The sequence below is a fragment of the Saccopteryx leptura genome, chromosome 3 (assembly GCF_036850995.1).
Source record: "Saccopteryx leptura isolate mSacLep1 chromosome 3, mSacLep1_pri_phased_curated, whole genome shotgun sequence".
Taxonomy (NCBI): domain Eukaryota; kingdom Metazoa; phylum Chordata; class Mammalia; order Chiroptera; family Emballonuridae; genus Saccopteryx; species Saccopteryx leptura.
Genome location: NC_089505.1, coordinates 214,212,351 through 214,239,705, shown reverse-complemented (window position 1 = coordinate 214,239,705; position 27,355 = coordinate 214,212,351). Strand labels below are relative to the sequence as shown.

At 38.2% G+C, this 27,355-nt stretch overlaps 1 protein-coding gene across 1 annotated transcript in view; it reads right to left on the bottom strand.

Annotated features, from left to right (window-relative positions):
• IL18R1 (interleukin 18 receptor 1) overlaps positions 1 to 25,924 on the bottom strand; it is a 51,049-nt gene extending 25,125 nt beyond the window's left edge. Inside the window, exons 1-4 of the mRNA XM_066372296.1 lie at positions 25,475 to 25,924; positions 16,550 to 16,635; positions 6,211 to 6,466; positions 1,669 to 1,834 (exon numbers count right to left, since the gene is read on the bottom strand). Of these exons, the coding sequence (XP_066228393.1) occupies positions 1,669 to 1,834; positions 6,211 to 6,466; positions 16,550 to 16,607 (480 nt within the window). The 5' untranslated portion in view covers positions 16,608 to 16,635; positions 25,475 to 25,924. The remainder of the gene's footprint in view (positions 1 to 1,668; positions 1,835 to 6,210; positions 6,467 to 16,549; positions 16,636 to 25,474) is intronic.
• Between the last annotated feature and the right edge of the window lie 1,431 nt (positions 25,925 to 27,355).

Genomic DNA, 27,355 nt, shown 5'->3' with positions numbered 1-27,355 from the left:
AATAATTCAAAATTTTAAAGTTTAAGATCTTTAGAGAAAGAGGGAAACTGAATGAAAACTAGCAGTTTTTGAGTCAATGTCCCAGCGATATGGCACTGTAATTCCTAGAATAATGAAATATAGTCCCATTACTGTTATTATAATTATCAGTATTAATGCACAGTGGGAAGTGGAATACAGGGAACACTGTAGCAACTTTTATCATTTTCTCTTAAACTCTCTCTTTTACAGAGAGAAGGAGGGGGAGAGGAAGAATGAGAAAGAGGCGGAGAGCAAGGGAGAGAAGGAGAGGAAAAAAAGACGGAGTGGGAGTGGGAGGGGGATAAAAAGAAGAACATACTATAAAAAATCCCTGCTTGGGTCAAACCTGGCACACAATTCTATTTCTTAACACTTTCAGTCTCATGCTATCCTGGGGGTGGGCAATGGGTGTGGGCGCAGTTACTCAGAGAACTGAGTACTCAGAAGACTACCCATCCTTTTGACGTTCTGCCGCCAGAAGACAGTGGACTGATTAGAAATACATCAAGAATATTCAGGTCTATAGAATATATTCACATACCTCTATCACACGTTCCATCTATGTCACAGGAATGAATAACAACCAAAAACCCACCTTCTTCAATACAGCCGCCAGTCACCCAGTGATAGGTTATGAAGCAATATAAGAACTGGATGGGGAAAATGGAACCTACACTGCTAAACCTGACCATGTGCCACTGTTCCGCAAACACCAAACAAGGAGACTTACTGCCCACAGGCTTTAGACCTCTCTGAAAGCTGCCAGTGTCTGGCCGCTGTAGCTGGGCTTGAGGGTGCCTAGGATAGGCTGGGGAAGCACCCACATGCGTACCTCACATCAGAGAACTGTTTCTGTTCTTATATAAACCCAGAATGACTTCTATCCAACCCATACAAAAATATCAAAGATTCTTCATTTTTTTTCTCCCATCAGTTGTTTACTGATTAGCTTCCTTGTTCCCCTCTCCTCAGTCAGGTCATGATCTGTAAACAGACTGTGAATACTCAACCATGAAGTCAACTTCTCTAGCTAAAACCATCCTCAATCATCTATTCTCTAAATTTAACTATCTGCATGTTGGGATTTCTTAGAACCTGGTACACTGAACCTCAAATTCATATGTGCTATCAAATGTGCACATTCGACAGAAAATGGAGTCAGGTAAACTGGGGACTGACTCTGAAATTTAGAAAACATTTTGCATAAGAGCTGTCTTTGAAAAATAACAAGTGAACAGTGTGTAAGCAAAAGGAACAAACAGAAATTTCCAGGAAATCAGAGTTTCATCTTTCCCAAGGCCTTCTGGCCAGACCATCCTCTCTCACTGTTCTTCAAGGTTTCCATGACTGAGGCATGTTTTTAAGTTTGTTCTTCTATAGAAAGAATATAATTGTGTTTTATGTGTGCATGTATATTACTTACATATGTGTGTATATTTGTATACATGTGAGTGCATATGTGCATGTTTATATATAATATACTCATAATTACATATGTAAATCTGTATACATAATCACACTGAGGGCAACTGTGCTGTGTGAGGTCACACAGCTTATGATATAAAAACAAAAAAATGCTCCATAGTCACCAGACCCTCATTTTGGAATTTTGTTTTTTCTACCAAGAAAAATATTTAAAAATGTTACCTTATACAATGACGTTCTGTTGATCAGTTTTCGATAGTAAATATGTTCACAGGAGACCTGCAAACGTTTTTTAACTTCTACAGACTTATTCTTAACTCGTTTTTCAGCAAAACATCTATCTTTACTTCTTCTGATGACATGTAATTCCCATTCATGAGTATAATTTCTATGAAATAAAGGTTTAAAGATATAATTAGTACAGAGACTTTATAAATACCACCCTTAAGTAACTGATCCAGTGACATTATTTTTTTTATTTCTGTATAAAGAGACTCATATATTGCTCTTTAAATGCTGCTCTGCCTCTTTTTTGGTTCACTATAGCAAGAAATTTAACTGTCATAGGATAGGGGTAGAAGTTGATGAAAGAGAAAAACCTGAACAGTCCTCATTTCTCTCTCTCTCTAAACACATACACACACACAACTTACTGCAGACCATAATCATGAATTTCAGGACAGAAATGTTTAAAACTTCAATGATTTTGATGATAAACAAGTCCAGAGTTTCTTAACCCAAGACAGGAGAGAAGCGATGGTTTCATGAGGTCTGTAAACACACTTTTGAATTTGTTTTCCGAATGTCTGTTTTTCTTAGTTTATTCTGATTTTTTACTCTTACTGTTAGTTGCCCTCAGCATATCCTATTACATGATGTGCCTCACTGAGCAAAAGTTAGTTTAAATCTATATTATTGTTATTGTTTCTTCTAATCAGAAATTAGAAATCTAAAAGAAAAAATATATAATAAATATTGTTTTTTTAAAAATCTTTAAAAAATTGTTTGTAGTCTGATGTTTACTTAAACTGCATATGTGATATATAATTCCTATACTGAACACAACAGACACCTATTGTAAAGTTGTCCTGTGTGTCTGAGAAATTTGTATCCACTGTATGCTCTTCTAGTTCCTCTTTAAGTCTACAATTAGATGTAAAAAGACTAGTCAGTTCCAGGTATTATACCATGTATGAGCAATGGAGATGACTATTTTCCTTATGTTCAATGAGAAAGCCTTATTTCAAGTTAAGTTAAATAACTCTCCTAAGTCACATGCCCGGTAAGCAATAGGGCCAGGATGCACACTCAAATCTCTATGGCCCTAAAGCTGGGAGTGCTTTGCACAATGCTATGTTATCATAATAGATTTAAATCTGGCTCTTTCCCTTGGATATGAATTTATATAAGAATAGCTGGGGCTAGGGAGAGAAAGAATGAATCTTGGCAGACATCCTAGAGTTAAAGGTAGTGGGTCAGTGGCCATGGAACAGCATGAAGCTACTGGATCCTTGGAAAAGATACAGAATTCCATTGGCGGCAGCCTCTTCTCAAGTGTGTCTGTAATGGTCCTCTGACTTTGGCCTTGCTGTACTGAACAGAGATGTATTTCTGGATCTCTCTGTCAAGTTGTTTACAAGGAATGAGGTGTATGCATGTTCCCACCTCATCAGGTCATATTGTTTTCTACCTCTGCAATCCTCCGCTTCTAACAATCAACTAATACTAATAGTGGAATACCTCCAGGTCCAAGGCACTGCACCAGAATGATGAAACCATGTGCTATGTGGAGTTCAGAGGCTGGTGTAAAGCTAAGGATAACAGACCTAAAGTTGGACCATCCACACTCCCATCAGGGCCAATCATCTTGGTTGTAAGAACCACTCCTGGCGACACACAGAGGGGATTTAAGAAAGTCTAACCCATTCTCCTGAGGCCTTTGACTAAGCCAACCTGGCTGCTTGTCAGCCTAGAACCTGATAAGACTCTGTAGATGCTTTTCTATCTCTATTTCTTTGCCTCTATCATCAAAAACTTTCTTCTGTGTCCCCTCTCTTCTTAGTGGATTACCTCCTTAAAATTTGATCTGACAATATGACTTTTACTGCAGAATTATAGTATTAGTCTCCAAAGGTATTTGATCATTAGCAATAGAGTTCTGAACAATTAAAGGACTACAGGTCATTCTAGAAGCAGGGTCTGGTCATTGGCAAATTCCACACAAAACCACAAAAAAGCCTCATGCACACTTCTGTGGCAATCACAACATACTGTTCACAAGTTGTACTATATTTTAAAAAGTCTCTGTCATCAAGGTTTCCAACTGTCCAAAAGACCTGCTCCCATGTAGGCTGCCATTTATTTTCAAAAAAAATATTCAAGGCTGCTCTTTCCACTATCACTTTAGTCTCATCTGACTCATCAGCCTCCAATACCCTTCAGAGTTTATCATCACAGCCTCTGTGAGCCACCTTGGTTTCCCATCTTCTCCTAGCCTTTTCTTTGTCCCTTCATGCTTCTTTGACCTCCTACCTGTATCTGGTGTCTTCACTTTTCTTCCAAATGCAGGCTATCTATGTGATCTACCTTCCATACTAAAGACAACCAATGTCCTATGTCCCTGTTTGTCTGCAAGTGACATTGGTAGATGACTGGCTCTTTCCCTCGGTTTGCTCTTTCTGCTATGTCCAGAATACTTTGTTCATGTAAAGCAGTAGTAGTCAACCTGGTCCTTACCGCCCACTAGTGGGCGTTCCAGCTTTCATGGTGGGTGGTAGCGGAACAACCAAAGTACAAATAAAAAGATTTAACTATAGTAAGTTGTTTTACAAACATTTATTCTGCCAAACTTAGCAAAAATCTGACATAAAGTACTTGGTAAGTAATTATTATTATATGCTTTAACTTGCTGTAACTCTGCTTTATAAATTTTATAAAGTAAAGTTACTTCCCTACTTTATAAATCACCATTACTGTGGAACCGGTGGGTTGTTAGAAAATTTTACTACTGACAGAGATACAAAAGTGGGTGGTAGGTATAAAAAGGTTGACTACCCCTGATTTAAAGGATGTCTTTATTTAATCAGGATTCAGAAGTTCATTTTCTCTATCCCAATTGAGAGTATTCATTACTTTACTGTAAAAAGACTCAGTCATGACCCATTTCTAGAATTATCTCTTCTGAAAGGCCACATAAAATTCATAGACTAAAAAAAGAGTTCTTGAAATTTTTTTCTGACTCTTGGGGGTTCCTATATATGAAAACAAACCAAAATGACCTCATTTTCTGTAAAACCACAGGACTGATATTAAGGTTTTACTGTGATAATAAGGTTATTTCACTGGGATGAGAAGGTTTTACTCACTCTGCTTTCAAAAGTAATGTTGATAAGAATCAGAACTCACTCCAGAGGTGCTCAAAAAAAGAAATCTGCTGATTGGCACCATCACCATTCCCTTGGCCCTGAGCTATTTTCTACAAGTCGGTTTCAAAGCTTTATAAAATACATGCTTCACAGATACATAAATGCATAGATAACATTACTGAAGTACCAGATAAATACTGTCATCCATGTTCTCTCTAACAGTTCATCACATAGAAAATTCCTTCTCCAAGTTACTCCTTCCCCATCTCATCAAATAAAGTATAAGGAGAACCACATTCAATAATAATCATTGACACACCCTATTGGTTGCTCTCTTTTTACAAAACTATGTTTCTGATTCGGGGCACCTGGCAGTCTCAGATTGTCACGAGAAGACTCTACCAAGTCCCTTCAGTGCTCCTCTCGCTTACTGGCCTCAGTTACAGCTCTGTAATTGGCTAGCACATATACACACAAATCCTTCACTAGCACTGCCATCTGGCTCTCAATAAACACTTGACAACGAGACTAGATTGTATCTACACCAATTCCAACCTCACTGCCCAGCCCTAGAATACCACCCAGGAAACTGACACTGCCCTTCCCCCACACTACTACATGTTCATAACATCATGAAGCCCTAGCCGTTTATTTACTTGACCAGAAGCTCTAGACAACAGGAATAGCTGAATTTTAGAATGAATTTCATTCCATCTTCACTTATCTTGGTCAAGAATCCTCTAAAAGTAAATCATTTTAAAGTAATCTCCTTTCATTGTCTTCATTTCATTAAAATCACTAAGAACATAAACACAGGGAACCCTGGCCAGTTGGCTCAGTGGTAGAGCATCAGCCCAGCATGTGAATGTCTTGGGTTCAATTCCCGGTCAAGGCACACAGGAGAAACAACCATCTGCTTCTCCACCCTTCCCCTTCTCTCTCTCTCTCTCTCTCTCTCTCTCTCTTTCTCCCTTCTCCTCTCACAACCATGGCTCAAATGGTTTGAGCAAGTTGGCCCCTGGTGTTGAGGATAGCTCTGTAGCCTCACTTCAGGTGCTAAAATAACTCAGTTGCCAAGCAACGAAGCAGTGGCCCCACATGGGCAGAGCAGCGCCTGGTAGGGGCCTTGCTGGGTGAATCCATCAGAGTTTATGCAGAGGTCTGTCTCTGCCTCCCCACTACTCACTGAATAAGAAATAAAAAGTAAATAAATAAAACTGTAAACATGGGTACAACATTTAATTTTTCAATAATGAAGTATTTATTTCATGTTGTAGGAAGAGTAGGCGAGACAAAATGAATGGATTATCTGACCTTTCAGATTACTAAATATTTAATTTGCTGAACAAAGTCTTTGGGTGCTATGAAACATACTAACACAAACAAAAACCATACTTACCCCATTTGCAAAAAGTAAAATCCATTGTCTTCCAATTCAACTGGCCAAAACTCCAAAACATAATCATGCAAAGTAACTCTTGGTGAACTGCTTGAGCTTAGCTCAACACGTTCATGTGGCTTGTTGCCTTTGTACCATTTTATGGTGGTTGACTCATTCTCATGTTCAGATGGAAATAAGCAATATTTCAAATAGAAAGGTTCTCCTTCAACAGCAGTGATATTATAACGTAGAGTACAATGTCCTTCAAACGAGTCTTCAAAATAAATAGATAGATGATAGATAGATAGATAGATGATAGATAGATAGATAGATAGATAGATAGATAGATAGATAGATAGATAGATAGATGATAGATAGATAGATAGATAGATAGATAGATAGATAGAAAAAAATTAAACACAGAGTGACATAGGTAATTTTCCAGCACTAATGTACTTTAAGAACATAAGTGAGGACAAAGCTTCTAACAACTTCTCCCAAACAGGAAGGCTTCAGATGTTAACCTACCATATCTAGAAGAGAGATAAATGTAATCTTTTTTTCCTATTGATTTGAGAGACGGGGAGAGAGGAAGAGAGAGAGAAAGAAACATCAACTTATTGTTCCGTTTAGTTGTACACTCATTGATTGTTTCTCATATGTGCCCTCACCAGGGACTGAACCCACGACCTCAGCGTGCAGGGACAACACTCTATCCACTGAGCCAACCAAACAGGGCTCAGTGTAATCTTTTAAAATAAAATATTACACATGGCAACTTCCTCATAAGGCAAACCACAAATGTCACAGTGTTGCCACACCTTCCTGAAAACATTCCTAGCTGAGGATCTCCATGGAAAAAAACCCCAGAAACCTGGAGAGTTCAAAGTCTGTCATTGTCATTATCAGAAATTTCACCTATCTTGCACTTTACCAGTTTATCTAGTCCATCTACTCCCCAGGTTAGTGTGGAAGTGGTTAACCCTTTGAGTAGTATGAAAGTTCATGTATGTCCCCTGCCTCCTGCCCATCCAGATAACAAAAACTTTTATTTTAAAATGTGTAAGGTAACATTAGAAAAAAAAAGACAAATGTATGTTCTTCTTGTTTCCATAAATTGGTTATCAAACAAACATGATTTTAAGTAATAAAACTGTAACTGGAATTAATTTCATTTTTGAAAAAAATTCATTTCCAGGGTTCAGCGAGCATGAAAAAAAAACTCACTACTCAAAGAATTCAAGATTATATGTTTGTTAGAGTGAATGTAAATTCATTATCTCTCTAGTTTACCCTGTGTCTAATCAAGAATTGATTAATATAATATCACTCCAAATCTGGTTATTTGCCATACCTCCAACTTGAGTCCCCTGCCTCTCTCAACTAACCCAGAGACTCTGGATTTGAAAATGTATCTGATTCCTTCAGTTCCACAGGGTCATCATTTCCCTCCTTTTGTACTTCTGATAGTTCAGTCAGCAAAAATAAATGGCCCTTTCCCATATTCTGTCCTTGGGTGGCTCCAGGATGCCCTTTAACCTCATTTTGAGAATGAGAATCTTTAAATTGAGTAGAACATTTTCCTGAGGGCATGACAAAAAAATGTTTTTTCTGTTTTTAGTTTAGGGTTTATTTTTCAAAGCAACAGTTGGGTTTTAACTCACTGTTGTTAACCACAATGCCACAATGTAAAGAGGAAGTGGCACAAATGGTAGGAAATCCTTTCAAAACATGAATATCAAAGCTGCCTCAAAGAACAAGATGAACCTTGTGTGTAGTGCTTGTTATAGAATCTCTGTTCTACATTTCAATACTTCAACATATAAGATGTAGTACACATGTAAACAGGGGTGTTAGTTTTAATTAACACCCAAGAGGATGGCAGGCTACTAACAGTTTAATTTTGTCTTGTTTTAAAGATGCAGATATACATTTAATAAAGAGCGCAAATCATAGGATGAGTGCTGTTCGTGCCTGGAATCTGTGGTGTATCGTTATGTCTATGACAGGCATCCATGTGGCTGCATGCACAGTGATTTGTTCTATTTTTATAGCTATAGCGTATCCAATTGTGTTAGCATGATAATTAATTTATCCATTCCATTGGTCCTGAACATTTGGGTTATTCCCTGGGTTTAGCCAATCCTTAAAAAGCTTCTATAAACACCCATCCTGTGTTTTTGATAGATATATATGTGACTCATTTCTCTTTGGAGGTAGTTATTTTTTGAAGAAACTTAACCTGGAATACATACTCTCCAGCTATGGATGGTTTTCAGTTGTAAATTCTCATTCCCCAGACAGCTAACAGTGGCATATATAGACTATTATGTTTAAACCTACAGACTTTGTTGATTAAAAAAAATGGTTTTTATTGGAGAAATAAGTAGAGCTCAAAGTGTATGGACTCTTCAGAAGAAACACTTCCAAAAATTATTTTGAGATTGAGTAATAATGGAATGTCATCATCTAACTTCAACTAGGTTAAATGAATTCTACATATAGATACTGTCATGTCTACCAGGAATGAAGCATCCATGGAAGATGTTCTTCAAATACTTAAAGGACAGAGAGCTGAGACCTTCACAACCTAACAAAGCAGGTTGTATGGCTGTTTCGGAACCTGAAACACATTTTTTTTAAATTAATTTATTGTGTTTACATAGATTCTAGTGTCACCCCAAATACATCCTCCCCTACCCCATGTTCCCCAGTACATCCCCCCATCCCTCTCCCCATAACGCCCTCCCCCCTTCCCTCTGGGATTTGCTTTTCTGCTCTCATCCCATCCTATTAGCCTATCATCCCCTTTCCCTCTGTCTGCTTTCCTTCTGGATCCTGTGATCCCACTTCTGTCTCTATTCTGCTCATCAATTCTTATTGTTCGTCAGATTCCTCAGATGAGTGAGATCATATGATATTTTTCTTTCTTTGCCTGGCTTATTTCACTTAACATAATAGTTTCCAGTTCCATCCTTGTTGTCGCAAAAAATAATATTTCCTTCTTTTTCATGGCTCCATACTATTCCATTGTGTATATGTACCACTGCTTTTTAATCCACTAGTCAACTGACAGGCACTTGGGCTGTTTTCAGATCTTGGCTATTGTAAACAATGCTGCCATATACATAGGGGTGCATTTCTCCTTTTGACTCATTGATGTGGTGTTCTTGGGATATATTCATAAAAGTGGGATGGCAATGGTTGGGTCAAATGGAAGTTCAATTTTTAATTTTTTGAGGAATCTTCATACTGTTTTCCACAGTGGCTGCACCAGTCTGCATTCCCACCAGCAGTGCACATCCTCGCCAACACTTATTCTGTGTTGTTTTGTTGATGAGCGCCATTCTGGCAGGTGTGAGGTGATATCTTATTGTGGTTTTAATTTGCATTTCTCTAATGATTAGTGATGTTGAACATTTTTTCATATGCCTATTGGCCATCTGTATGTCCTCTTTGGAGAAGTGTCTATTCATTTCTTTTGCCCATTTTTTGATTGGACTGTTTATCTTCCTGGTGTTGAGCTTTATAAGTTCTTTATAAATTTTGGTTATTAACCTCTTATAAGACGTATTGTTGAATATGTTCTCCCAATGTGTGATTTGCCTTTTTATTTTGTTCATATTGTCTTTAGCTGTGCAGAAGCTTTTTAGTTTGATATAGTCTCACTTGTTCATCCTGTCTTTTATTTCCCTTGCATGTGGAGATACATCAGCAAATTTATTGCTGCGAGTGATGTCTGAGAGCTTACTGCCTATGATTTCCTCTAGGATGCTTATAGTTTCATGACTTACATTTAAGTCTTTTATCCATTTTGAGTTTATTTTTGTGAATGGTGTTAGTTGGAGGTCTAGTTTCATTTTTTTGCAGGTAGCTGTCCAATTTTCCCAACATCATTTGTTAAAGCGACTGCCTTTACTCCATTGTATGCTGTTACCACCCTTGTCAAATATCAATTGTTCATACATACATAGGTGGGACATAAAAGTGAAACTAAGAGACATTGATAAGAGTGTGGTGGTTATGGGGGTTAGGGGGGAATGGGAGAGGAAAAGGGGGAAGGGGAGGGGCACAAAGAAAACAAGATAGAAGGTGACAGAGGACAATCTGACTTTGGGTGATGGGTATGCAACATAATTGAACGACAAGATAACCTGGACTTGTTATCTTTGAATATATGTATCCTGATTTATTGATGTCACCCCATTAAAAAAATAAAATTATTAAAAAAAAATCAATTGTTCATAAAGGTGCAGGTTTATTTCTGGGTTCTCTGTTCTGTTCCATTGATTTCTATGCCCATTCTTATGCCAGTACAAAGCTGTTTTGAGTACAATGGCCTTATAGTATAACTTGACTTCTGGAAGTTTGATACCACCCACTTAATTCTTCTTTTTCAAGATTGCTGAGGCTAATCATGTTCTTTTTTGGTTCCATATGAATTTTTGGAATATTTGTTCTATATCTTTGAAGTATGCCCTTAGTATTTTAATAGGAATTGCATTGAATTTATGTTACTTTGGGTAATAAAGACATTTTAATGATGTTTATTCTTCCCAGCCATGAATACGGTATATGCTTTCACTTGTTTGTACCTTCCTTGATTTCTTTTATCAATGTTTTATAATTTTCCAAGTAAAAGTCTTTAATTTCCTTTGTTAAATTTACTCCTAAGTATTTTACTTTTTTGTTGCAATAGTGAAGGGGATTGTTTTCTTAATTTCCTTTCAGACAGATCATTGTTGGTGTACAAAAAAGCCTCTGATTTCTGAGTATTAATTTTCTATCCTGCCACCTTGCTAAATTCCTTTATCAGGTCCAGTAGTTTTTTCACTGCAACTTTAAGGTTTTCTATGTACAGTATCATATCATCAGCTAACAATGACAGTTTTACTTCTTCTTTTCCAATTTGGATGTTTTTATTTCTTCTTCTTGTCTGATTGCTGTGGCTAGGACTTCCAGAATTATATTGAATAAGAGTGGTGAAAGGGGGCACTCTTGCCTTGTTCCTGATCTTAAGGGGATTGCTTTTCATCTTTGCCCATTGAGTATGATGTTGGCTGTGGGTCTGTCATAGATGACCTTTCTCATGTTGAGGTATGTTCCCTGTATTCCCACTTTGCTGAGAGTTTTGATCATAAATGGGTGCTGGATTTTATTGAATGCTTTTTCTGCATCTATTGATATTATCATGTGGTTATTGTCCTTCCTTTTGTTTATGTGATGAATCACATTGATTGATTTGCAAATATTGTACGAGCCTTGCCTCCCCAAAATAAATTTCATTTGATCATGATGTATGATTTTTTTCATGTACTTCTAGATCCGGTTTGCTAATATTTTGTTGAGGATTTTAGCATTTAAATTCATCAGGGATATTGGCCTATAGTATTCTTTCTTTGTGTTGTCTTTACCTGGCTTTGGAATCAGAATTATGCTCGCCTCATAAAAGGAGCTTGGAAGTCTTACCTCCTCTTGAATTTTTTGAAATAGCTTGAGAAGGATAGGAGTTAGTTCTTCTTTGAATGTTTGGTAAAATTTGCCTGTGAAGCCATCTGGTCCAGGGCTTTTGTTTGTTGGGAGTTTTTGATAACTCTTTTAATATCATTTGTTGTAATTGGTCTATTTAGGTTTTCTGATTCTTCTAGATTGATTTTTTTTTGTATTTTTCTGAAGCTGGAAACTGGGAGAGACGGTCAGACAGACTCTCGCATGTGCCCGACCGGGATCCACCCGGCACGCCCACCAGGGGCGACGCTCTGCCCACCAGGGGGCGATGCTCTGCCCCTCTGGGGCATTGCTCTGCCGCGACCAGAGCCACTCTAGCGCCTGGGGCAGAGGCCAAGGAGCCATCCCCAGCGCCCAGGCCATCTTTGCTCCAATGGAGCCCTGGCTGTGGGAGGGGAAGAGAGAGACAGAGAGGAAGGAGGTGGGGGTGGAGAAGCAAATGGGCGCTTCTCCTATGTGCCCTGGCTGGGAATCAAACCCGGGTCCCCCGCACACGAGGCCGACGCTCTACCTCTGAGCCAACCGGCCAGGGCCTAGATTGATTTTTGAAAGATTATATATTTTAAGGAATTTGTCCATTTCACCTAGGTTGTCTATTTTTTTGGTATACAGTTCTTCATAATATTTTCTTATAATCCTTTGTATTTCTGCTGTGTGTATTGTTACTTCTCCACTCTCATTTCTAATTTTATTTATTTGAGTCCTTTCTCTTTTTTTCTTGATGAGTCTGGCTAAGGGTTTATTGATCTTGTTTACTTTTGCAAAAAAACAGCTCTTGGTTTCATTGATCCTCTATATTCTTTTTTTTAAGTCTCTATGTCATTTATATCTGCTCTGATCTTATTATTTTCTTTCTTGTACTTCCTCTAGGCTTTACTTGCTGTTCTTTTTCTAGTTCTTTTAGTTGCAGGATTAAGTTTTTTATTTGAGCTTTTTCTAGCTTCTTAAGTTATGCCTGTAATGCTATGAACTTCTCTCTTAGAACTGCTTTTGCTGTGTCCCACAGATTTTGAGTTGTTGTATGCTCATTTTTATTTGTTTCAAAGAAATTTTTTATTTCTTTTTTGATCTCATTGTTGACCCATTTGTTGTTTAATAACATGCTGTTTAGTTTCCAAGTGTTTGAGTGTTTTTAAGTTCTTTATTGTAGTTGATTTCTAGTTTCATGCCATTGTGATTTGAGAAGATGCTTGATATGATTTCAATCTTAAATTTGTTTAGACTTGTTTTATGCCCTAATATGTGGTCTATCCTAGAGAATGTACCATGCACACTTGAGACGAATATATATTCTGCTGCTTTAGGGTGAAAGGTTATAAAGATATCTGTTAAATCTAGTTGATCTAGTGTGTTTCTTAATCCTGCTGTTTCTTTGTTAATTTTCTTTTTGAGGACCTATACAGTGATATTAGTGGAGTATTAAAATCTCCTACTATTACAATATTGCTGCTGATCTCTCCCTTTATGTCCATCAAAATCTACTTTATATATTTAGGTGCTCCTATATTAGGTGCATAGATATTTATAATGGTTATCTCTTCCTGTTGGATTGCTCCCTTTATCATCATGTAGTGTCCTTCTTTTTCCCTTACTATAGTCTCTGTTTTAAAGTCTATTTTGTCAGATATAAGTATTGCTACCCCAGCTTTTTTTTTTTTTTCATTTCTATTTGCATGAAATTTTTTTTCCATTATTTTACTTCAGTCTATGTGTATCTTTTGTTTTGAGGTGGGTCTCCTGTAGACAGCATATTTACAGGTTCTGTTTTCTTATCCATTCAGCTTCCCTATGTATTTTGATTGGAACATTTAATCCATTTACATTTAAGGTTATTATTGATTTGTAGTTGTTTATTGCCATTTTTTTCTTTAAATCTATATTCCTCTTTTACTATATATATATCCCCCCTCCCCAGTTTGTTCTGTCTACAGCCTCCACTTAACATTTCTTGCAGCATTGGATTGGTTGTGATGAATTCATTGAGTTGTTTTTTTGTTTGTTTGTTTGTTTTTGTTTGTTTTTTGGTCTGGGAAGCTTTTTATTTCTCCTTCAATTTTAAATGTTAGTCTTGCTGGATAAAGAAGTCTTGGTTGTAAGTTCTTGTTCTGCATTACTTTAAATATTTCTTGCCAATCTTTTCTGGCCTCAAGTGTTTCTGTTGAGAAGTCGAATGTCATCCTTATGGATGTTCTTTTGTAGGTGATTGACTGTTTTTCTCTTAGAGCTTTTAATATTCTTTCTTTATCTCTTAGCTTTGGTATTTTGATAATGATATGTCTTGGTGTGGGTCTCTTTTGGTTCTTTTTTAATGGGGTTCTCTCTGCTTCTTGAACTTGTGTGACTCTTTCTTGCATCAATTTAGGAAAATTTTCATCTATAATTTCTTCAAAGAGCTTCTCTAGTCCTTGTTCTTTCTCTTCTCCTTCAGGAACCCCTTTTATGCAGATACTGTTTCTCTTCATGTTGTTACAGAGCTCTCTTAGGGTTTCCTTGAACTTTTTGATCCTCTTTTCTTTTTGCTTTTCTGCTTCTGTGTTTTCATTTATCTTGTCCTCTAAATTGCTGATTTGATCCTCTGCTTCATCCAGCCTGCTTTTTGTTCCTTCTAGTGTTGTCTTCATTTCTGATATTCTGTAGTTGTCATTTCTGTCTGGCTCTTTTTTATGATTTCTGTGTCCTTTTTGATGCTACATTTTCTTTATTGAGGTGTTCATTAAGTCCATCCATTGTAGTTTAGAGATCCTTAAGCATCCTCACAATCATTATTTTATACTCTGCATCTGGTAATTTGATTACTTCTGATTCGTCCAGGACTTTTTCTGAGGACTTGCCTTGTGGAAGTGTATTATTTTTGCTTCTCTGCCTACCTATTATTCTCTGTATGACTTATAGGCTTCTTCCAGTTGTAATCTCCTTACCTAGTAGAGCTTATTTGAACACTTGATTTGTTTGTTTTCTTCTCAGTTTTTGTAACTTGGTGGTAATCTTGTTACTGATCTCAGCAGAGGGTTTATTTGAAACTTTATCCAGGAATGTGGTGGGTGTAACCTGACACTCTGAAGGGTGAATCTGCCAGCTTCTTTCCGGGGGCAGGGTGCTTTCTCTGCTTCAGTGGGAGTGGTGTATCTCAGATCTCCATGGAGACCTGAGTTACTTCCCTTCTTCCCCACTTCCAGTTTTCAGCTATGTCTTGTTGTGCTGACTGGAACTGGAGAGCTTTCTGGAGGTAGGTCAACTGGAACCACTTTAGGCTTGTGCTGTGTGGAAGGATCAACCCCTCCCCAGCTATGGCCATCTCTACACTAGATGAATCAGCTTCTCATGTCATCCCATGCATTCCTCTGCCCCTGACCATCTGTCTCTCTCTCCCACTTTCCTTTTGAAAGACAAGCCAGCCCTCTCAACACACCTCATTCCCAGGTCCCCAAGCAAGTGGCTGTGAGCAATATTTTCTGCTCTTCTCCTTGTAATGAGAGCCTTTCTGAATCTCAGCCTCACCTCCACTTCACTCCTGGAAGCAGGAGAGCTCCCACCATGCCCCACACTCCCTACCAGTTTGGTGTGTCTTCTTCTTTGCTCCTTGTTTTTTGAGACCTGTTCTTTTAGTCTAAAGTTGGTTTTTCACGCTGATTGTTCCTAAATTAATTTGTAATCCAGTTTGGTGGTGTGAGTTGGGAGTCTGTGCATCTGCCTACTCTGCTGCCATCTTGGTATCTCTGAAACACATTTTTATTGTAACCTAGAAGTAAGGTTATTAGTGTATGTCTGCAGGGGGGAGGACCATGGCACACACTTTCCTGCAGCTTGCTCTCACACTCAGCATTTTTTAGCAGGTCATTCCATATCATGAAAAGGAGATCTATCACCTTCCTTTAATATCTGGGTCATATTGCATTGTATGGATCTCAAGAACAGATAGATCCATTTAAGTAAATATATCCTGAAATTGGACTTGTATTATTTGAAAGCATCAATAACTTTACAAGTCTTCAGTGGCCATTCTAAAAGTAGGGGACATGGGTTCATGTGTTTTCTTCTCCTAGATAAAAAAATCAATATCTGTGCCCCAACATTCTTCTTTAAATCCACAGAAAAACCTTGCTAATCCATCATGGAACTCTTCTTCAAATAATTCTGATGTGCCTTACCTATGGTAGTGCAATGGATGAAGCATCAACCTTGGAGTGCTGAGGTCACTGCTTTAAAACCCCAGGTTTGCCCAGTCATGGCACACATAAGAAGCAAAGAATCCTAATGAGGTCTCAGAATCTTTATCAATAAAAGTCATAAGGCAGTCACTGCTAATAAATTAAAATGTATTAATGTATACCTTTATAGCAGGTATTCAACAACTGCTATAAAGCCTCAAGATTTTTAGCTCAAGTTTCTTTCAAATATATAGCTCCAACTCTAATATTTCCCTTAAAATCTGCACTTACATCCTTCATAGAGGGATCTTAGCCTTCATTTTGGAAAGGAGGTAACTAACACGTAAACTTTTCTATAAATCAGTAATAAAGACAGCTGTGACCTAGTCAGTTTAAAACAACATGAAGTGGATTTTCATCTCAGACAAATGTAATTTATTTTAAGATGCAAGTTTTTACATCCTGCTTTCTCTACATAAACGTAGAAGTCCAAATCATTTTCTTTTCAGTAAATCCATATGATTCTTTATTTTATCCCATTCCTATGAATATCTATTCTCTATGTCAGAGGCACCAAAATTTTAAATCACAAATTTTAATAAATTTAGCATCTTCAATAGCACCTCCACATAAAAAGCAAAATCTTGATATGTCCTCTAGATGACCAATGATATGTGTGTGAGTAACTACTTTATACTTACCAGAGGTGCTTATACACATAAATGTAAAAAATGCCAAAAGTAGTTGTCCACGATGCATGTTTTAGGATTCTGCTTCAAAAGTTTTTCTGGAAAACAGAATAAAACAGGTTCAGATAAAACTTTCAAATAAAAGCATACCTTTTATTATGAGCAAGGTTTATAAAAATCTTCTGGCACACAGAATTTTAAAAAACGGGCTCAGGAAATTAAGAGATCAGAATAAGTGGGAAGGGTGCATTGGGACTCATGCACTAGGTCTGACTATGTCATAAATAATCCCATGTTCTTATTCATCAATACATCTGATAAGGGATTAATAACCAAAATTTATAAAGAACTTCTAAAACGTAACACCAGGAAGGTAAACGATCCAATTAAAAAATGGGCAAGCCTGACCAGGCAGTGGCGCAGTGGACAGAGCATTGAACTGGGATGCGGAGGACACCCTGAGGTCGCTAGCTTGAGCGTGGGCTCACCTGGTTTGAGCAAAGCTCACCAACTTGGACCTAAGGTCGCTGGCTTGAGCAAAGGGTTACTCGGTTTGCTGTGGCCCCACGGTCAAGGCACATATGAGAAAGCAATCAATGAACAGCTAAGGTGTTGCAATGAAAAACTAATGATTGATGCTTCTCATCTCTCTTCATTCCTGTCTGTCTGTCCCTATCTATTCCTCTCTCTGACTCTGTCTCTGTAAAAAAAAAAATGGACAAAAGGACTGAATAGACACTTCTCCAAAGAGGACATACAGATGACTAATAGACATATGAAAAAATGTTCAATATCATTAATCATCAGAGAAATTCTAATTAAAGCCACAGTGAGATATCACCTCACACCTGTCAGAATGGCACTCATTAACAAATCAACACACTATAAGTGTTGGCACCGGTGTGGAGAAAAGGGAAGCCTCCTGTACTGATGGTGGGAATGCAGACTTATGCAGCCACTGTGGAGAACACTATGGCATTTCTTCAAAAAAAATTAAGAATAGAACTAACTGCCTTTTGACCCAGCTATCCCACTTTTAGGAATATATCCTAAGAATACAAAATTACTGATTCAAAAGAAGATATGCACTCCCGTGTTTATTGCAGCTTTGTTTACAATAGTCAAGATCTGGTAACAGCCCAAGTGTCCATCAGTGGAGGAGTGGATTAAAATGCTGTTGTACATATACACAATGAAATACTACACAGCCAAGAAAAAGAAATAAATTTTACCTTTTGTGACGGCATGGATGGACCTGGAGATTATTATGCTAAGTGAAATAAGCCAAGCAGAGAAAGACAAATATCATATGATCTCACTTACATGTGGAATCTAATGAACCAAGTGAACTGAGGAACAAAATAGAGGCAGAGGTGGGGTCACAGGGAGCAGAGGGACAGCTGTTAGAGGAAAGAGGGATGGGAGGAGGGGATGGGAACAGAGAAGGGGAAGGAATTAGTGAAGTTATATATACATAAAACATAGATACAGATAACAGGACAGCAAATCTCAGAGGGAATAGGAGAGGGAGTTAGAGGGAAGGGGCATAAGAGGGGACATGGGGTTAGGGAGTGAGGGTGTTATATTGAGTGGGACACTTGAATCCATGTTAACACAATAAACTAAAATTAATTTTAAAATTTTAAAATAAAACTAATAATAATAATAATAATAATCTCATGTTCCTTTTATACTAGACATCTAACTTTACTGGACTGAGGAAGCAGAGCATCATCGAAGAAGCTTGATTTCTGGGGCATACATGCCTGGGATGGCATTTCAGCTTGCACCTTGACAAACTGTGTGAATTTGGGCAAGTTACTTGAAAGTCTCAGAATCTGTTTGCTCATTCCAAAATGAAGCTGGTAAGAATAGCTATCTCCAAAATTACTGAATGATTAAAGTAGCTAATGTTTATGAAGACTTCCTGGGTGCATAGTAGCCTCACAGCCTAAAATAATTCTCTCACCAATTATAACTCACTTCCTATACTAAAAATAAAAAAAAAAATAAAAGGAAAAAAAAAAGAGTTAATGCTAAATTCTGGATGAAACTTAATGATGAAGCTGCCAAACTATTTTTTTTAGATCCTTTCTTCTTTATTTTATTTAGAAAATCAACTTTAAAAGGATGACATTGATCAATAAGAGTACATAGCCACTCCTGACCAGGTGGTGGCACAGTGGATAGAGCATCAGACTGGGACGCAGAGGACCCAGGTTCAAAACCCCATGGTCGCTGGCTTCAGTGCAGGTTTATCTGGCTTGAGTGTGGGTTCACCAGCTTGAGCAGGAGGTTGCTGGCTTGAGCATGGGATCATAGACATAACCTCATGATCACTGGCTTGAGCCCAAGGTCGCTGTCTTGAGCAAGGGGTCACTCTCTCTGTTGTAGCTCCCCCCCATCAAGGCACATATGAGAACGTAATCAATGATCAACTAAAATGCTGCAACGAAGAATTGATGCTTCTCCTCTCTCTCCCTTCTTCTTCTTTTTTTTTTTTTTTTGTATTTTTCTGAAGTTGGAAACGGGGAGGCAGTGAGACAGACTCCCGCGTGCACCCGACCGGGATCCACCCAACATGCCCACCAGGGGGCGATGCTCTGCCCATCTGGGGCCTTGCTCTGTTGCAACCAGAGCCATTCTAGCACCTGAGGCAGAGGCCATGGAGCCATCCTCAGCGCCCGGGCCCACTTTGCTTCAATGGAGTCTTGGCTGAGAGAGGGGAAGAGAGAAACAGAGAGGAAGGAGAGGAGGAGGGGTGGAGAAGCAGATGGGCGCTTCTCCTGTGTGCCCTGGACGGGAATCGAACCCAGGACTCCTGCACGCCAGGCCAATGCTCTACCACTGAGCAAACCGGCCAGGGCTCTCTACCTTCTTGTCTGTCTGTCCCTATCTGTCTGTTGGTCAAATAAGTTTGTAAATATGATATATATGTTTGCTCGCTTATAGTTTGCATTGGGTGTGGGGGACAGGCTGTAAGCAGGCAGGGTTGTTATAGCCTAAGGCTCAGTTTTAAGACCAAGCTTTTCCCCACACCCTTGACTGTTGTATGATGTAGGGGGTGGTGCACTCTCATGAGGATTCCCATTATGCCTCAGATAAGTGACTTTGTATCAGAGACTTCCTTGTTGTATATTTGATTAAAGGTTTTTATTTCTATAGTATAAAATGGGGCAGAGGAGCCCATGCTGGAGGAGAGCAGAGAAAGGCCACGTAGAGGAGAGGAGAAGCAGCCAAGATGGTGGAGTGATGAAGGAGAAGCCAGATTGTGCAGAGTTAGTGCAGAGAGAAGGAGATGGGGAACAAAGGTGCATAAGGCTGGTGAGGTAGAAACCTTTGATTCTAGGAAACTTGGATAAGTCAGTTGCTTTGGGAGCCCTGAATGTAAAAGGAAGTGCTTTTCCACTGTGTATATTTCTTGCCTGCCGGGTTTAAGGTAGGATTAAAGCTAATGGCCCACCAGTTCTTGGCTCCAATTTTTCATTACCGTGGTGGCCGTGGATACTGGCTTTACTGTCCTTCTCTCTGTCTCACTCACTGTCTCTGTCACAAAAAAAGAAGAAAAAGAGTACATAGCCAAACCATTTACATCAATCTTTATGAATAATACCATCAAGCATTTGATGTAATTTCCAGGAGATAATAATCAATAATATAAAGACAAAGGAGATAATAGGTATGTAAGGAAAGTACCAACTGTTCATAATGAAATTAGAAAATTTCTACGGTTTGAAATCAACCACTCCACACACACATGCACACACACACTGAAGTGTTATTAACTATTTCCTCCCTTATTTAGGGTAGAATAAAAAGTGTTATTTCCTGTGGTTAAGATTGACACAGCCTTGTAACTAGCACTGTTGGGTTTTTTTGGTTTGGGTTCATTTTTTGTTTTTTGGGTTTTTTTAAGTTTTAAGGTCTACTAAGAGATGAAGTTATTATAAGATAACTCAACATTCTGATAATTTAACTCTGAGTTTCAATATAAAACATGTTAAGATTCCAGTATACAAATTAGCTGATATTTGCACCATTCTATGTATGTGTATATAAAGTTATTAATGTACTTATTATAGATTTAGAAGATTAAAATATTAAATTATAAAATCATTTCCAAAAGAAAAACTTTTTAAAAATATCATAAATATTTTAATTAAAAAATACTTGTAAGGGGATATATATACTAAATTTCTTACATACAGAAATTCTGGAGATTCTTTTAGTGTTTTGTTTGATGTTTATATTATTTATTTTGCTTTTACATAATTATTTAAATTATTTTCTTTCTTTAAAGATTTTTCCTGATTTCTAAAGTAATATATGCTAATTATAAAATTTATATAAAATGAATATTAAAATGAAAAAAATCAACATGTATCCTACATTATTTAGCATGTTTTCTTATAGTTTATATTTTTTCAAATAACTAAGATGATGTTTAAATGATTTCCTATTAATAATTTCACAAATATTTTTGTCAACATAATTATAATTGTCACATAATAAATATTCTTTCATTTGGATAGATTATAATTTACAACATGTATTTTATTATAAAATAATCCCATAACCATCTTCTCATGTAAGGGAGTTTGGATCAGTTTTTAAAATATGGAATCTGGTGCCAGACTAGCTAGGTTTAAATTCTCACTGTACACTTTATCAGCTGAATAATGCTGGACAAGTTCTGTTCCTCAATTCATTTATCCATGAAAGAGAATAACAATACTACCTCCCACAGCTTGTGTGGCAGTTACATGAATTACTGTTACAAAGTGTCTGGTAAACAATAAATATCACTTAAAGGTTGTTGTTATTATTTATCTATACTTCTTATTATGTTCTTGATGTTACTACATGGAAGCACAAAGATTATATTTTCAACATGATAAATTCATACTGCCAAACAACACTCCAGAAATCTTATAATTCATACTCTTTCAACAGTGCAAGATAATATCCACCTATCACATTCAAGTAAGCATTGAGAATTCTCATTCTTTAAATCTAATTAAGTATTCAAATTAGTATAATGCATCCCATGGTCTTCTTAATCTGCATTTCTATTGGTATAAAGAAACCAAAATATTAATCATATATTTTTTATCTATTTTTCTTTCCATGTTTGTGAACATGCTTTTATGACTTTTGTCTTGTTTTTAGATGTTTAGTGTTTTTTTTTACAACTTTTTATTTAGTTTACCTTTTATGGTAATTCTTCTTTTGATGTTTTAACATATGGAAGATTTTATATTTATGCAGTCAAGCCTATTATTCCTTTGATTTATTACTTTTCCATTACTTAACATTTAGGACATATCTTCCCCCTCAGTGATCAGATAAATGCTTATCTGTATTTTTTTTTTTCATTTCTATGGCTTGATTGGCTTTTTTTTTTATTTAATTGTTTTTATCCATTAACATGTAATTTCCTTTTTTGGTATGCAGATCAGGTGAACTCCACATGTTCTCCCCAAGGACCTACTAATTTCTTTTCTATCATGAAGATAATAGTCCTGTCTTCCTTTTACAGAAAATTATTTATTTATTTATTTACTTATTTATTTATTTTTATTAAGTAAGAGGTGAGGAGGCAGAGAGACAGACTCCCACATGCACCCCAACTGGGATCCACCCAGCAAGCCATCTATGGGGCAATGCTCTGCCCATCAGGGGCTGCTGCTCTTTTGCTTGGCAACCAAAATATTTTAGTGCCTGAGGAGAGGCTGTGGAGCCCAGGGCCTACTTGCTCAAACCATTTGAGCCATGGCTGCAAGAAAGCAAGAGAAATGGAGAGAAAGAGAGAGTTAAAGAGAGAGAAAGAGAGAGAGATAAGGTGGAGAAGTAGATGGTCACTTCTCCTGTGTGTCCTGACCGGAATTGAACCCAGGACTTACACATGCCAGGCTGATACCCTACTGCTGAGCCAACCAGCCAGGGCCAGGAATTATTTTTAATCTTAAAGAAATTAAATACAGCATGTTTTCTCAAGTGCAAATACATATTAGCATGTGTGCCCATATACACACATACACACACACACTCCTGTCTCTACTCTCCTCATATTGCTTGGTTTTTCTACTTGGTCTGCTTGCTTGTTTATTTGATGAATAAATGAAGGCATTAAATTAATAAAGGCAAAATATATGCATTTGGAAATCTTAGCTGAGCATCTGATCCATTATCATATCTGCATAATCTTCTTCCTATGAAATGGTTCTTAATCATAACACCTTGGAAAGTACATTTTAAGAACTGGTGTGAAATCTAAGGTCTCATTCTCACTTGGAGCGTAAAAAAACCATGATACCTGGATTCCACCCAGCCATCTAAAGTATTCCCAGCCTGGGTATTCCTTTCTTTCAGAATTTTATTTATTCACTGTAGAGAGAGGAGAGAGAGAGAGAGAGAAGGGGGGGAGGAGCAGGAAGCATCAACTCCCATATGTGCCTTGACCAGGCAAGCCCAGGGTTTCAAACTGTTGACCTCAGAGTTCCAGGTCGAAGCTTTATCCATTCTGTCACCACAGGCCAGACTCAGCTTGGGCATTTTGATATGTAAAAATCCTCTAAAGAATTCTAATACACAGCCAAGGTAGAGAGATTAATCTTTACATGTAAAAGTAAGTTTAAGATTCCTTAAAGATAAATGCTTAATAATATTGTAAGCATGTTGAATAAATATGCTTATATAGTTATGTATATATGTGTATGTAAATATGTAGGCATGTATGCACACGCACACACATGTGCACACAAAGAACACTCACAAACTTACCCTACATCACCAAATGACATGAAGTTTCCTCTAAATGAAAAAGTTCTACTTCAAAAATTGACTTAGGGTGATGGTCAGCTACAAGCTGATCACTCTCTTAGACCCCAAGTTAGTGCAGCCCAAAGCCCCCACCAGAGTGTCCTTATGGTCATCTCTTGAGCCCCTGTTTCTGTCCCACCACTCTTATGTATAGGCTCTACCCTGAACAATGTGACCACTTTCTAGAAAGAATAATTCACTGAAACTCATAGTTGTTAAGCCACTTCAAAGTTCTTTTTGATGAGGAACCTGATATTCAACCAAGTGAAATGATAAAGTCCAGACTACAGAGAGTTACACCACTGACTCACACATAAATAGATGTAGATTATCTCAATGTTAATCATTCTTATTAGCAAAATATAATTGAGCATCCCCTAAGATAAACTCTCTTGATGGAAATTATTAACCCAGTGATTATAAAAAAATAATTCTTTCTCTACAGTGTTTGATGTATTATGTGGTTTACTCAGCCTTTGAAATTATAAGGTAACCAAATGCAAAGAGTAGTAAATGACCTTGGACATATATACGCATGTACATACCTATGTGTGCGTGGGTACACACTTCTACACTAAAGAGACTTTTCTGCGGGATTCATGCGGGATTGAGTTTCTTATTTGTAAATCCAAGAGAATCACTGCTACCTCATAGACCTTGTCACACTAATGTTCATTGTTATCCTCATGCTTTCCCCAACTTCACTTAATGCATGCTAGTGCTGGTACCTGGACAAGCCTCCCCTCTTCTCACACCTGCCAGGTCCCCTCAGTTCTTGCCACTTGGCTCAATTGCTGTTTTTCAAGGAAGTTCTTCAATGGCTACTGCCCAACAGCCTTCATCCAAACCTGTACCACACTGTCTTTCAATTACTCAGAGAGGCCCATCTTTACTCCCGCTCCATGGTGGCATCCCCAAAAGCAGAGACTCTTTCTTCCTATTGTGTGTTCCCAGACCAGTTGTTCATAGCCCTTACATGTTTATTTGTGCTGGAGGAGTGAGAGGGGGGTAGTCACACTATCCCAGAACCTGCATCAAGCTAGTTTCCCCAAATTTATATTCTCCCATCACATCCAAAGCCCTTAGGTTGAGAAATTATGCCCTGGATTTCAACATTGCAAAGAAAATGGGTGCATGCTGAGATCACAAGAATGGATCAAAGGAAGAGGGGAAATGAATACAATCATGTCAGTTGTCTCCATCTGGCTGGGATTCCCCAGTCAGGAGCCTAATAACTCTCATGCAACCTTTCAGGGGTTCTAACTCCTGGAGGCACCTTAGCTTAAAGGCAAAGATTTGGGATCAGGAAAATTTAGATCTGGAATCTCTCACCTAGTAGCTGGATGCTCTAAGAGAAATGATTGAATTTTTCTTTATCAAGAATAATAATAGTGGTAACTTCATTTGGCCTTAGGAAGATTAAGTATAAACAATGCACCCAAATATTTTTCCACAGTGTCAGACACAAATTAATTGCTTAATAAATAAAAACTTTCACTTTAGTTGTTCTCACTCACACATACATATATACTAATATTTATTATAATAAACAATAGTATGATATACAATAACAGACATTATAGAATAGTATTGTTTCAGAGACTTAAACACTTTCATCTTTTTTACTGGAAAAGTGAAAACAGCTAAAATAAGTGAGAGTTTTCATTTATTTAGCATTTAATTTGTGTCTGAAACTGTATGAGCACAATTAGGTGCATTATTTTTACTTAATCACTATTAATATGCTTAATAAAAAGAAGTGAACCAAAGGCTCAGTCATCTTTCCTAGGGCATCCAGCCTAAGTAATAGATCCCAGATTCACACTTAGATTTTTCTAATTCTCAAACCTTTTTGCCTATAGGCTAAGGTGCTTTCAGAAGTCAGAAGCCATGCCAGGTTACATGACAATTATCTGACAGAATTAACAGACTTAACAGCTATGACTCCAGGTTCATGACTGGGCAATCCTAGCCAGATGGAGACTCCTGACAATGACTGTATTCATTTGACCCTCTTCCTTGATCCATTCTTAAATTGATTTGATGTTCAGAATACTTGCCCAGCAGGCGGAAGAGAGTGGTGGGAGGGGGTACCGATGGCAGCGCTGTCCTTACCTTGGGACGAGTGTCACAGAAGCTGGGGCGGGGCGGCTGTCCCGCCTTCACACTGGTGGCAACGCGAGGGGCAGGAGTTGAAAAAGCAGGTGGGAAAAACAGTAGGTTGCCTCCCTAGCGCTGGGAACCGAGAGAGAGAATGAGAGAGAGAGAGAGAGAGAGAGAGAGAGAGAGAGAGAGAGTCGCAAAGGTGTTTAGAGGGATGGTTGAACAAAGAACACAAACAGAAAGTACGAAGAAAGAAAAAGCCTCTGGCTGTGAAACGGTGGGGGATGGGTTAGGGCGCTGCTCCGGGTCTGGGGGTGCTGGAGCTGGGGTAAGGCTCGTGCATCTGCGAGCAGAGCCTGGGAGCGCGGGGCTTGGCAGCGCTGGGGCAGGATCGCGGCGGCGGAGCTGGAAAAGCCGGAGCTCCGCCCTGGTGCCGGTAGGCACCCTGCTGGATCTCCTGGGCTGTGGGTGATAGCCAGTGACCTGCAGGGCTGGGAGATGGCGCTGGTGGTGCGCTTGATTAGGCGCCTTTGAGGCCCAGCGCTGTGCGAACCTTAGAGGGTGAGGAGGAGTCAGCCTGCACCCAGCCTGAGGGATGGGGATGCTCTGGGGAAGCACCTGAGAGGAGCGCAGATGTGTGGAGGTGAGAAGTCAAGGCCAATAAATTAATTAAAAACGTAGTTCCCCAATGTTAGAACTTTACTTTCTGTCCCAAGGAAAATAGGAAGTCGTTTTGCAGATATTTCCCAGAGGCAGATGGTCTCAGAGGGGCCTGGCCCTGATGGTCTTGAAGATATACCAACGACACCAAATAGGCCCACATTAATTGAACTTGTGTTAACATCAGAAGAACACGTGGGGAGGGGAGGCTGTCCTGCCAGCGGGACTCCCCCTCCTGCACTTTGTTACCATCTGCATAAACTTTACTCCTTGCATGGTTACTTACAACCAGTGGTGGGATTCAGCTGGTTACCACTGGTTCGGCAGAACAGATACCTGAATTTTTATTGAGTTCAGCGAACCAGTTGATAAACTGGCACTAATAATTAGGGTTCTTTCTTAGGTGAGTAGCTTCCCAGGCCAATGTGATTTCCCAATGTGGAAATCACAAATTTACATTCCTTATTCTTTTTGACATTTATCTGTGCAACAGCATATTCTAAGCACCTGTAGTAATGTTCATTCTGTCCATATGTGAAAAAAATTGCAAGTGAAGATGCCAATCAAGAAGCAATATGGAAATATCTTAAATAACAGTTTTATTGTTTTTTTGTCAGGTATTATTTAATGTTTTTTCTTTATATTTTAAAACTCTTTCTCATACCATAATCTAGTTTTGTATACCTCTTTTATTGTTCGTATTTAAGTATTAAATGCATGAATTAATAAACTACCTTTCAGTATATCTTTTTTTATACTTAAAACAGTCATTAGGGCAGAGAACTGGTTGTTAAATTATTTGAAACCCACCACTACTCACAGCCCCTGAACCCTGTAAAAGGAGTCACCACCATGAATGTGTAAGGTAGGATTTGAGCGTTTCTAAGCTCCCTGCTTTCTCAGCTTGCTAGCAATCTGAATAGAAGACACTTTTATACTACTCAGACCCAGGTTCTGTGACTCACCAGCAATGGGCAACGTGAAGCTCAGCTTATTTTGGTAACAAAACTGAGAGGCTGAAGCTGCTGGTGTGAAAAGCCAGGTACTGTATTCTGGCAACTGTCTGAGCTCTCTGTGAGTCTACAGCCCGAAATCCTAAACTATCAGAGCTGAGAGAGCCCTCAGAGCTGTTCTTCTCCATCCTCTCATTTCTCAAATAAAGAAACGGATACTCACAGAGCTTAGGTGACCTGGGACGTGGTATGTAAGTTTAAGAAAAGGAATGATATAGAA